Source organism: Lissotriton helveticus, chromosome 4_1 (assembly GCF_964261635.1).
Source record: "Lissotriton helveticus chromosome 4_1, aLisHel1.1, whole genome shotgun sequence".
NCBI classification, from domain to species: Eukaryota; Metazoa; Chordata; class Amphibia; order Caudata; family Salamandridae; genus Lissotriton; species Lissotriton helveticus.
The window spans coordinates 834,127,143-834,140,917 of NC_136063.1; the positions used below are offsets into that span (position 1 = coordinate 834,127,143).

The following is a 13,775-nucleotide window of genomic DNA, read 5'->3' on the forward strand; positions in this document are numbered from 1 at the left end:
GGCAGCGGCACAGGAGGTGGAAGAAGAACTCCGAAAGCGACACCTGTGCTTACGCTTACCTGTTGCATGGCGGTCGCAGGAGCGACCCCAGGAACTAGCCAGATTCCGGGAAGAGGAGAAGCGACGGGAAGGAGTCAGACTGGACACCCGTGCAGCCAGCAATTTCATGCGACGCTCCCATAAGGACTTTGGCTTAATCCGCTGACAGGCGTCACAGTCCTTAGAGTCGTGGTGCACGACAAGGCACCACATACAAATGAGGTGTGGGTCAGTGCCAGACATCTGACGCGCACAGGCTTCACAAGCCTTAGAGCGGGAAGGCATAGCACACTGTTCCACCCGACACTGAAGATGTCGAGAAGGCCCAAAAATCAGGCCAAGGAACTGCTGGTTTTCTGGGATCCGCGCTCGGACGTGGAAAAGAAGAAAACGGACGTCAGCGAGCCAGGAGGGGCATATATGGCTCCACTGATGTTATGTCCATGGACGATGTCAGAGCGGAGCAGCCCCCTGGCACGTAGAGGTGCTGCTGCGGAATGTTTTCCGGATCCAGTCTGACACCTGGGGATATTCAAAGTTAAGGAATCTTAGACTGGACGTTCCTGTCAGATATGAAAACTTGTATACCTCACCCATTAAACACTTTGTGTCGTGGTTCGACCTCAGCTACCAGAGGCAAATGCTAGTCCGTGATGGACCACTGTCCATCTCAGTACCTGCAAGGTTTGAAGCCTGTACTTCTAGGAGTTGACATCCCTGTACTACACCTGGAATTTTGGGTAAAAGATTGAAACATCATGTGAGATTCCCTCAGGAGAGCAAAGAGTCAGTGGCGTGGAAAAAGAACTACGGTTGAGTGTTTTACGGCTCTAGTGATGTCAGAATGGTTTAGTATCTGGGGGCGAAGTGAAGCACCTACCAGCATGGATAGATATTGAAATGTTTCCATATCCAGTCTGAGACGAATCTGAAGGTAGAGTATGCATCAGAAACACATTAATACATTCAAAATGAATAACAATCAACCACATACTTATTAAAGATAGAAAATGCAACAGAAAAAAACAATGTGACACTCCAGAAAGATCCATGAGGAAGGGTGACCAGAAATCTTTACATCAATGTTAGCCGAATAACAATTTGTTTAAACGTATCCACAGTTACTTTCTGCTCTCCTGAAAGATTTATCAACTTTTTAGAGCTCAATCAGCCCGACAGGAGAGAAATAGCTGCGGATATAAAGTACACAGATTTACAATATTCTTCTTATTTTATTCAATCAAAAATATGTTCACTCACATAATAAAAAAAAAGTACATCAGAATAAAAGCACAAGTTACTTACCTTCGGTAACTATGAATCTGTTAGAAACAGTAGTTAGTGTTAGATTCCTTACCTTAGGATATCCCCAGGCGTCAGACTGGATCCGGAAAGTTTTGCATAGCAGTACCCTTGCGCGTCGGTAGGCATCGTCTGCGGCTTTCTCATCCGTCGTCGGCGCCGTGACGACGACGGAGTACTTAGACGCCGCCCTCGCGCGCTGACGTCAGTTCTTATACACAGCTTTTCCGCGCCAGAAACGCAGAGCCATGATAAAAACCGGCACTGGTGCCATGAAACTAGGACCCTCAAAGGAATGGCCTTAACCCTAGATATCGGTTCGCAGAACGGGGAGGATGGGCGGGGCGGTAAGGAATCTAATACTAACTACTGTTTCTTACAGATATATCATTACGAAGGTAAGTAACTTGTGCATCTGAAAGAAACAGGTTAGTGTTAGATTCCTTACCTTAGAATAGATACCCCAACGATACCAACCACGGTGGTGGGTCTGCGAACCAAGATCACACCAGAAAGTCCTGGAGCATGGAACGGCCAAAGAAGCCATCTCTCCGGACTTGGCTGTCCAGGCAGTAGTGTCTAGCAAACGTGTGCAGCGAGGCCCACGTAGCTGCCTGGCAGATGTCCTGTAAGGGAACTCCCCGACCCAGGGCACTAGTAGCCGCCGTGGCCCTAGTGGAGTCTCCTTCTTAGCCAGAGAATAAAAGGCCTTAATGCACAAAATGCACAAAATGGTTTGTTTGTGCACTGCCCCTCCCTTCTTAGCGCCCACATAACCAACAAAGAGCTGGTCGTCCACCCAGAACTGGCGTGTGCGGTCCAAATAAAACGAGAGCGCACGTTTTGGGTCCAGATAGTGGAGCCTCTCTTCCTCTTGTGAGGGATGCGGAAAGAAGGTGGGCAAAGTGATAGACTGCCCGATGTGGAAGGCTGTAACAACCTTGGGCAGGAAAGAGGGACCTGAAAGGAAAGTAGGCTTAGAAGAAAGAGCCTGGAGCTCGCTCACCCTTCTGCCAGATGTGATGGCAACCAGGAATGCAGTCTTAAGAGTAAGAAGACTGAGAGGACAATTGTGAAGTGGCTCAAAGGGAGCGCACGTCAAATAAGTTAAAACAAGGTTCAAGTTCCACTGAGGCATCACGAAAGGAACAGGAGCAAACATGCGAGTAATGCCCTTCAAGAATCTATTTACAACAGGGGACTTGAAAAGAGAAGGCTGATCAGGAAGCCATAAGAAGGCTGAAATGGCAGAGAGGTAGCCTTTGATAGTGCACAGAGCAGAGCCCTGCTGGGCAAGTGGAAGAAGAAAGAGGAGAATGTCTGAAAGAGGGGGGCAAAAAGGGGATACACAGCCTTTGCTGTGCACCATGCGACAAATCTGTTCCACCTGCAGGCGTATACCGTTTTTGTGGAGGGACGCCTGGCTGCCAGAATGACATCACCTACTTCAGGAGGCAAGTCAAAGGGCCTCAACTGCCGCCGCTCAATCTCCACACATGGAGGTGGAGGCTGGACAGGTTCGGGTGGAGGACCGTCCCCTGCTGCTGCGAGAGAAGGTCCTCCTGAAGAGGCAGACGAATCGGGGGATCGACTGACATGCGGAGTAGCTCGGGATACCAGTATCTTCGTGCCCAGCCGGAGTCACAAGGATGACTTGGGCCTGGTTGCGCCTGATCTTCTTCAGCACTCTGGGCAGAAGTGGTATAGGCGGAAAGGCGTACAACAGACCGTAACTCCACTGGCGACGAAAAGTGTCGCAGAGATAGTGCCGCCTTGGAAATTCCAACGCGCAGAACTGATGACATTGCACGTTCTCTTCTGTGGTGAATAGATCTAACCAAGGCTCTCCCCACTGCTGAAAGAGGCCTTGCGCCACGTCCGAGTTCAGACGCCATTCATGATCCATCATGCACAGACGGCTGAGTTTGTCCGCCCTGATGTGCAGGGAACGTGTCAGGTGTTGAACCACTAGGGTAACGCCCTGGTGTTCCAGCCATTGCCAGAGGCACAGAGCCTCCAGGCAAGGGGTCCACAAACCCACCCCGTTTGTTGCAGTACCACATTGCGGGTGGTGTTGTCCATAAACACCTGCACCACACTTCCCCGGACAGAGGGAAGGAATGCCTTCAGTGCAAGCCGGATCACAAGCCGGATCACCCGCAGCTCCAGAAGACTCATGTGTGAGCCAGGATTCCCTGGGAGACCAGAGGCCTCCGATCTCCGCCTCTCCCATGTTCCCCCCCCCCCCCAGCCCAGGAAGGACGCATCCGTCACAACTACGTGCTCCGGTTGGGGTAGGGAGAGGGATCTGCCGCTGACTCAATCGTGGTCCGTGAGCCACCACTGCAACTGTCTCGCAGTGCCCTCCGAGATCACGACATGGTCGGACAGGTTGCCCTGATGCTGGGCCCACTGAAACTTCAGGTCCCACTGCAGAGCCCGAAACCGCCACCTGGCGTGATGCACCAAAAGGATGCAGGAGGCCATCAGCCCCAGAAGCCGCAGGGTCAACCTGACCGAGACCCGGGATAAAGGCTGAAAGATCGGAATCAGAGCCTGAATATCCCGAACCCGCTGTTCGGGAGGATAAACCCAAAACTGCACCGAATCCAGAACCGCTCCGATGAAGAGGAGCTTTTGAGAGGGACACAGGTGTGACTTCAGCACATTGATGGAAAACCGCAGTAAGTGCAGGAGGTAGGCCGTAGTCTGGAGGTGGCTGACTACTGTCTGGGGCGAGCCCGCCTTCAACAACCAGTTATCGAGATAGGGGAAGACTGACACCCCTAATCTGCGCAGATGAGCTGCCACCATCGCCATCACTTTCGTGAACACCCGTGGGGTGCTGGTAAGGTCAAAGGGGAGCACGGTAAACTGAAAGTGCTTGTGGCCTACCGTGAACCGCAGGTAACGCCGGTGGGCCGGCAGGACAGGGATGTGAAAATAAGCGTCCTGCAAGACCAACGCTACCATCCAGTCTCCGGGGTCCAGGGCAGCTAAGACCTGAGCCAGAGTCAGCATCTTGAACTTCTCCTTTCGGAGGAAGCCGTTGACGTTCCGTAGGTCCGAATTAGGCGCCCTTGGCCAAGAGGGCCATGACTTCCTCTTGCAGAAGTTGCAAGTGATCCCCCGACACGCGGTGGAATTGCTGTGGCATGGCTGGAGGGGTCACCTCCAAGGGGAGGGAGTAGCCCCTTCGGATGATTTGCAGCACCCACCTGTCTGACGTGACAGTGCGCCAGTGGAAAAGGTGATGGCGAACCCTGCCCCCCACTGGCGTCACATGGACCTGAATGCACGGACTAGGAGGGTTTTGCGGCAGGTGCTGCGGGGGAAGGTGTGGACTCGCCTCGCCGTTGTCCCCGACCGCCGCCACGGTGGTTTCCACGGCCGCCACCGCGCTGTTGAACATTCTGCGGTGCGTGGCTGGCAGCACGTGTGGGGGCGCCCCTTCCGTGGCCACGAAAGGAGCGAAAGGCACACGTTTGCTGGCGTGGGGCCGAGAGGCCCAAGTACTTGGCCGTAGCCCTGGAGTCCTTAAAACGCTCAAGCGCATGTCTGCCTTGTCGCCAAAGAGGCGACAGCCATCGAACTGCATGTCCAGAAGAGTGGCCTGGACATCGGCCAAAAAGTTGGCGGACCTCAACCTGGCGTGGCGTCGAACCGCCACCGTCGTTGCCATCGCCCTGCCCAGTGAGTGCGTGGTATCCAGCCCACACCGGATGGAATACCGCGCTGCATCTCGACCCTCCGCAAGGGCTTGGGTGAGTTTTGCCCGGGCCTCCTCCGGACATTGTGGCAGCATGTCCGTGACCATATCCCACAGGGTGTGGGTGTAGCGGCCCAAGAGGCATGCGGTATTGACTGACCGCAGTCCCAAACTCAGGGAAGAGAACACCTTCTCCCGAACTGTTCATACCTCTTGGATTCACGATCGGGCGGAGCCGCCGGAAATGCGGTCTGGGAAGTGGAAGCCTGGATGACCAGGCTCTCAGGGGTGGGATGGGTGGACAAAAAGCAAGGGTCGCTCGGGGCCGGGCGGTAGCGTCTGGCCACGTTCCTATCCACAGGCGGATCTGTGGCGGGCTTGGACCAAGTGCCCACAAGAACGTCACACAAGGCCTCATTAAACAGCAGCAGAGGCTCATTGGAGCTTGCCTGCGGTTTAAAGACCTCAGTGAGGAGGTTAGTCCTCACGGACGTGACGAGGAGCTCAAGGTTTAAGGCCTTGGCCGGCCGCATCAACAATACACTGTAAGCAGCCCCCTCCTCCGTAGCCAAGGTGTTAGGGGAGACAAATCAAGTGTCTGGCGAAGTGTCAAGTCCACTGGCCTCCCCAAGCTCATATGTCCCCAAGCTCATATGTCCAGTCCTGTTGAGACTGGCACTCCTGTGCCAGACGGTCCACAGACCTCTCCCAATCACCCTCATTACCCATCTCCTGTAGTTCAGGGTCAACAGATGGGGCCGGGTCATGGAAATAGAAATTTCCAAACGACGTCGAGAGCGGCGCCGCTGGGCGCCGGAAGCGGACCGAGGGTAGGATCAGGGACGGCGTCCATAGCAGGCACCGGGGGCGACAACCGCAGGGCCGGCACCGGTGAGGTCGTGAGGTCGACCGGCGACGACCCGGAAGCGGATCCAGGGAGGGCCTGAGGTGCCGGGACCAAAGTCGCCGGCGGCGCCAGGGCCGAAGCACCCCGTGGCGCCGAAGCGGGAAGGGGACGGTGGCAGTGTCCCCAACCCGCTGCCGAGGAAGGTTGGCTATCCTGCGCTCCATGCGATTTGAGACTTTTTAATATTTACATTGTGATATTCTGTGTTTTTAAACTCACATTGCCTGTGCTCGCTGAGATTTACATCGCACCGCACTATTAGGATTGGAATTAATAGGCCACATAGCCGCTTCACATAGCCGCTTCCCTACCTGATCACGAGGAGGGTGAGCAGTAGCTGTATTTGTTTTTATTAGACTTGATTTGCCAAGGCTCTACTTCCTTCCTGCCCGCCTTGTTCCGACAGGGTGACTAGCACCGTTGAGCGGAGGGCGGACAGGTGTGAGCAGGCACTTCCGGTAGCACTAGGAGCGGTTAGCGCTCTAGTGCTTTAACTTCTGGGGCTATTTAGGCGGAGCACCAACAGAGAAACGCTGCGGGCAGGTGACGGTGGCAGTGTCCCCGACCCGCTGCCGAGGAAGGTTGGCTACCCTGCGCTCCATGCGATTTGAGACTTTTTATTATTTACATTGTGATATTCTGTGTTTTTAAACTCACATTGCCTGTGCTCGCTGAGATTTACATCGCACCGCACTATTAGGATTGGAATTAATAGCGCCACATAGCCGCTTCACATAGCCGCTTCCCTACCTGATCACGAGGAGGGTGAGCAGTAGCTGTATTTGTTTTATTAGACTTTTGATTTGCCAAGGCTCTACTTCCTTCCTGCCCGCCTTGTTTCGACAGGGTGACTAGCACCGTTGAGCGGAGGGCGGACAGGTGTGAGCAGGCACTTCCGGTAGCACTAGGAGCGGTTAGCGCTCTAGTGCTTTAACTTCTGGGGCTATTTAGCCCTTGCCCCTCCCTGAGCGCGCAGCGATCGCGCGCAGCCAAAGACACGCCGAAGACCAGCCAAAGAGCTGCCCGTCTGCGCCCGTCCGCGACAGGACGGGGCATAGGGGCAATGGGTTCTATTTCTTCGGACCCCGCTATCACAGGTATCAGCAAAATTATATACTCCGCTCAATCCCTATTAGATTTAAAATCATCTGGAGAATGCTGCACTAAAATACCCTGGCAATGTCTTGAGGGTTGCTTCTCATGTATGAAGTGTCGGTTCCAATCATCTCTAGTCAGGGCGATTACGAAGGAAAATACACCTAAAATTGCACCTCCAGAGGGACTAAAGAGCTTTCTTTTAAATGTTCGCTCTTTTCCAAAGCATCAACATCAGGTATGGGATCTAGTTTACACCATACAGCCTGATATTTGCTTCCTAACCGAGACTTGGATGAAACCTCACACGATTACAGCTATAACATTAGGGGTTCCATCAGGTTACAAGTTTCTACATTTTGATCGAGCCAATAAAACAGGTGGTGGCCTAGCCATCATATACAAAGATGCACTTAAAGTTACAATTCTAGAACAAAGGCACAGTTCACAACTTGAAATAATGGTTTTTAAAATTGCCTCGGCAGGCCACATCTCTTGGAAAGGTGCTTTAGTTTACCGTCCACCAGGATCCAATCCGGAATTTGCACTCTCCCTTTTGGAGCTACTAGCCCCCCATTTTAAATCCCAGGAGGACTTCATCCTCCTAGGAGATTTTAATGTGCACATGGACAACCTGGCACACCCCGAAACAATCTCATTAATCGCGGATCTTTCACTTTGGGACTAAAAGCACAGAATTGCGGTGCTACCCATATAGGTGGCCACACTCTAGATTCACTTTTTTCTAACTGCACTAAAGTAAGATGCTCATCTGCCAAAGAAATTCAATGGTCAGATCACTTTCTGATAGAGTTCATTTTAATGGGCCCGACAAAATTATTAAATAAAGCGCCACTCCCGCAAATTTGGCGTCGACAGTGGCATAAAGTATCGGTGGAGAAGCTGCTGGAAAGCTGGAAACAACCACTCTCACAGATGAGGATTCAGCGGATACTGCACTAGCTAGATTCAATGATTCATTTAAACAAGCCATCGACACTCTGGCCCCACTAAAGCTACATAAGCAATATCCCTCCTCCAAGCAAGAAACCTGGTATACACAGGAACTCAGAATAGAGAAGCAGAAATGCAGACGAGCGGAAAAAGTATGGAGGAAACTGAGAACTGAGGAGAACAAGAAAATATATCAAGAGGCCCAGTAAACCTACTATAAAAATATAAAACAAGCCAGGAAAAACAGTCTCACCCAACAACTAGCGGAGGCGGGTAACTGCCCAGGGGAGCTGTTTAAAATACTACAGAGCTTTGTGAAACCAACAGCCTGTGAGAGCCCCGATGAATTCTCTCAGACCCTCTGTGATGAGATCTCGGTGTTCTTTGAAAATAAAATCAATCTCATTTATGATAAAATAATGGCCTCTAGTAGCGCTGGGAATAAGAATGTTCTCCCACATAACTCATCCAAACAAAACAAAAATCAATTATTATCCTTCCCGCCAATCTGCGACATAGATCTTCCCCCTCTCATCAGCCACATAAAATCTGGGTCCCCCAATGACTTCCTTCCTGCCAAAATGGTCGCCCCTCTGATCACCCTCTTAGGACCTTCCATTCAGTCTGTGATGAACATTTCACTGACAGAAGGACAGGTCCCTATGGAATGGAAGAAAGCGGTGGTGAACCCAATAAGGAAAAAAGCGGCATCCCCATGGACAGATCTTTCGAATCTCCGGCCCATCTCCCTCCTGCAATACATCAGTAAGATGACCGAGAAGCACGTGAACACCCATTTATCCAAACATATCGAAGCGACGGAGGGCCTGGACTACTCACAATCTGGCTTCAGGCCCAACCACAGCACCGAATCAGCCCTCCTAACAGTGACCAATAACATCAGGATGACGCTGGACGGGGGGGGGGGGTCCATGATTCTGGTGCTGTTGGATCTATCCGCTGCTTTCGATACGGTGTCACACGAGGTGCTTCTCGTCGTCTGAGGGAGGTGGGATTAGGGGGTGTGGCTCTGTCCTGGATGGAGAGTTTTCTTTCAGGCCGCTCTCAAGAAGTCAGGTTGGGCTCCCACAAATCCATCTCTAGGGAGCTCACCAAGGGAGTGCCACAGGGCTCATGCCTAAGACCCACATTATTCAATGTGTACGTGGCCCCCTTGGCTGACTTAGTGAGATCCTTTGGGTTCACCCCGGTGTCGTATGCTGACGATACCCAACTTCTGTTCCCTTTTAAGACCTTCACGCCCGCATTAAAAAAATCGTTTGCAGATGGAATGAGGGCAGTGTCAGAGTGGATGGCTAAGAACTGCCTACAATGTAATGTAGGAAAAACAGAAGTAATGTTGTTCGGGGAGGCAGCGACACTATGGTCCCCCGAGTGGTGGCCCTTGGAACTGGGACCTGTCCCCAGTCCTAAACAGACCGTTAAAAACTTGGGGGTGCTATTAGATCAAGCACTAACATTGAAAGATCATGTAAACCAAGTGGCTGGCACCTGTTTTTGTGCCATTGGACTGCTGAGAAGGATTTTTCCATACTTACCTGACAGTCATAGGAAGACACTGGTCCAGGCGTTAGTTATCAGCAGATTGGACTATTGCAATGGTCTTCTCTTATCAGCTAATGAAGAACAGCTCAACAAATTGCAAATAGCCCAAAATACCGCGGCGAGGCTTGTCCTTAACGTTCCACCTAGGACTCCCTCCCGCCCTCTGCTGACTAAACTCCACTGGCTCCCAGTGCGGCAACGCATTAAGTTTAAAATCTTATGCACTATTCACAAATGTCTGTCAGGTACCGGTCCCAAGTATCTGACAAAAGCTTTCTTACCTTATGTTCCTGGACGTTCCTTACGTTCCAGCAATCTGCAGTTAAAACAGGTACCCAGAATTAAAAAATCTAGGCAGGGAGGCCGCGCCCTGGCCCACACTGGACCTGTCCTCTGGAACTCATTGCCTCATATACTGAGACAAATCACTAACCACCTAACCTTCCGAAAGTCCCTCAAAACTAATTTATTCATAAACACCTAAACCACATAATCAAAGTCTAACTATCCCCTCTGACCATGGATCAGCACGAGTTATATTCTTCCACTGGCAAAAGCGCGGAGATACCCCTTCGGGGGTCGAATCAGGCGCTATATAAGAATATAAAATAAAATAGGCCCTCCAGGCGGGGCCGTTGGGCCTGGAGGCGCCACGGAACCCGGCTGAGGATGAAGGGACCTCATGGCCATGAGGTACTGCTCGATCTCCTCAGGCGTCGCGTCATGCCCAGGGACCCGAAGGTGTGGGGCAGGCGGCGACGTCCGCGACTCCGTCGGAGCTGCGTGGGTGGTGTCACCCGAACCTCCGGCCGCATCGCGGCCCGCGTCGGGGTGAGTCGGAGGAACGATGAGGTCTCTCCGACCTCTCATGCCTCTTACCTGAGGACTTGGATCCTGACAACCGATTTCCACTCCCGGAGCTGCGAGGGCTCCGACCCCGCGACCGGTCCCTCGACCTCCTGTGGGACCGGGACCTGGAGCGGCGCGGGACCGACTGCCGGAGCTACAGTCGCTTGCGGGACCGCTCCCGTCTAGCTTTAGAGTCAGGGCCCGGCAGTCGGAGCAGGTGCGGTCGTCGTGGTCGAGGCCTAAACACTTGAGGCACCGGCGATGGGGGTCGGTAACCGACATCAGTCGGTCGCACTTGGAACACAGTTTAAACCCGGGCCTCCCTACCGGCACCGTTGGAGTCGAAGACTCGAGTAGAGAAATGATCAAAAAGTTTAGTCAAAAAAGACTAAGGGGTAGAGCTTCTCCAAATCTGCGCTAGCTGGCGCGAAAAAAAAAAGAACTGACGTCAGCGAGCATGGGTGGCGTCTAAGTACTCCGACGACGTAATTCCGGCACTAACGACGCCGACGATGGACGCGGAGCCGCGGACGACGCCTGCCGGCGCGCAGGGGTATTGCTACGCAAAATTTTCCGGATCCAGTCTGACGCCTGGATATATTCTAAGGTAAGGAATCTATCACTAACATGTCTCTTTCAGATAACTATAATGGCAGGGTACATACCTCTGTCCAGTTGCGGTCCCTTTTAGGATTCCGCAGGTGGAACCTGGTAGGGATATCGATCCTTGGTGACTTTATGCGGGGTACCACACTTAAATTCTTACAGCAACTACAGGCAGAGTACCAGCTACACAAGACACAATTTTACAAATCCCTCCATTTCGCCATGCTTTGACCCCATGATTCATGCTCTTGAGACCCTTCCGGAATTCCACCAGTTAGAGGGCCGTCTGCTGATGGGAGATTTCGGCATACATAAAATTAAGCAAATATACCAGACATTGACGACCCACACCCAGACAACGTTAGGCAAGACACGATGCTCGTGGCAAGCTGATAATCCTGACCTGACAGACAACGACTGGGCTGAGGTTATTGCCAGCCCCGGGGCACTGCGGTGTCCACACGGTACCGCCTGATACAGTTTAAGTATCTCCACCGCACATACTACACAAGGGTCAGACTCTGGAAGATGGGTGTTATCTAGTCCCCTACATGGTTACAGTGTGGGAGGGAGGATGGGCCTTGCCTACATACAGTTTGGAGCTACACCGTTGCAGCCATTTTAACATAGAATACTGTCCTGCCTAAACAAAGTACTATCATGGGAAATCCTGTTTGACGCACAACTCTTCCTGTTACACAGTACGACGACATAGGGGGAAATAAGTACAAGCAGTATGTATTGTTTTTAGCCCTCACTATCGACAAGCGCCCCCCTATAGGTTAATGGAAAACTGAACTTGACAGATGTTTGGGCGGAAATCGCTGTATTTTTAGCCCATGGCTGCCTCAAAAAACATGAAAAATCTGGACCCGATGGGCGACATATCGTGGAATAGATCTCCACCACCCCTACCATCCACAGACCCTCGATAGGCGACTCCCCTATCCCAATGTTCATTGATCGTACCATTCCATATTGTATGATAACCTGCCATTCTACTAATGTATCATATGCATATTTATTGGGATCTAGTACAGTCTGTATTTTGTTTAAGTTATGTAACCTGCATGCTTTGCAGGCCCTGAAAAATATACAAAATGTCGGAACTCATGCTGTATTTTCTCTTCTACAGGTCTTTGTAGGGCGATAGCCCAAACTTCATTGGAATAACCAAATAAAATGTGTTGTAAAAAAAAAAAAAAATTCAAGGCACGGCATAGCGAAGGGTCCAAAAAAATGTCCACTCTCTTAATACACCAATACCAATATAAAATCATTATAATGAGAGCAAACGCATACAAGTTCTTAGATTACCTGTCAGAATCCAAACTTTCTTGAGAACACGGCGGACTTTCGTTTGGATTATCAGTAGTGGTATTTCCAACCAGAGAAAGGATAATTCTTTTCATAGTTCCATAGAAGAGTTGTATGTCATTTAGTCTTTGAGGCAAGTCGAATACTGGAATGCAAATAAATATCAAATGAAAATATTTGCAATATTTTTCAGAGTTATGCAGCACCCCAGTGACGAATCATGAGAAATGAATTAGTCTTACCTGCAAGCTTTTCCCATTGAGAAAGAATTCCGAGAACACTAAGATGGCTATTGCAATGTTGTAACAGAAATGCTGCTAAAGCAGACAAATCAATTTGTAATGCACTGTGCTGTACATTTTTGAGCTGAAGAAAGAATGGGGATGGATATATATCTATATCTATCTATCTATATCTATCTATCTATCTATCTATCTATCTATCTATCTATCTATCTATCTATCTATCTATCTATCTATCTATCTATCTATCTATCTATCTATCTATCTATCTATCTATCTATCTATCTATCTATCTATCTATATCTATCTATCTATCTATCTATCTATCTATCTATCTATCTATCTATATATATATATATATATATATATATATATATCTCCATATCCGAGAGTTGAAATATCCAGAATAAATCAAGCGGCATACAAAGAGGACAGCACAAAGAGTTTATTGTGCATATGACTCTTTCAAGTTGTGTGACCTGCGCCCAATCGCCCTTAGAAATACAGGTCATGGTGCATAGACAAACACAACATTGAAATTCATAGTGCAACTTACATTTTAACATTATTCAATTCATAATGCCTCCAAATCACTGCAAAAATACAACTTGGAATGAATACATCCAAATAACAGAATTGTGAAGGGATTTTCCCAAATTAAAGAAAATCTTTCACCATGAAATGCCAATGCTATAGACACAGATGACAGACCTGAACGGTCATGATCATTCCCAGTTTTGCCGCAAGTTCGCCATAATCATAGAAAGTATTGCGTGATAAAATTCATATCATTTAAATGATATACATATTCACATTTTAACCGCTTAACCGGCAGTTTAGCACAGTGGGCGGGGCCATGTCGGCCAACGGACGAGCACAGCACTACGAAGGTAGTGCTCGCGACGGCCGTTGGCCGCGCCATCAGCGAAGGGGATATACAAATTGATGTTATAGGTAAATGCGAGTGGAGCAGCCATATCACGGGTGATGTACCCCTTTTCCTGATAATCACACTGTAAATACAAAGGTAAACCAACTGTCTTACAAGAATTAATCCAGCAAATGCTGTACAATAGCTTGTGCTCAAAGGCATGTAAACATCATAGTGAAAGGTATAAATCCAAACCCATTAATTAATAAATCCTGCACATTCAATTCAAGATTTCATTGGCAGTGGCATGACAAATTA

General features: G+C 50.0%; 1 protein-coding gene across 2 annotated transcripts in view; it reads right to left on the bottom strand.

Moving 5' to 3' along the window:
- Nucleotides 1-13,775, bottom strand: part of CEP192 (centrosomal protein 192) — a 2,224,848-nt gene that overhangs the window by 733,626 nt on the left and 1,477,447 nt on the right. For both annotated transcript variants that reach the window (XM_078687485.1, XM_078687486.1), the window contains exon 35: nucleotides 12,345-12,489. In XM_078687485.1, the coding sequence (XP_078543611.1) occupies nucleotides 12,345-12,489 (145 nt within the window). The remainder of the gene's footprint in view (nucleotides 1-12,344; nucleotides 12,490-13,775) is intronic.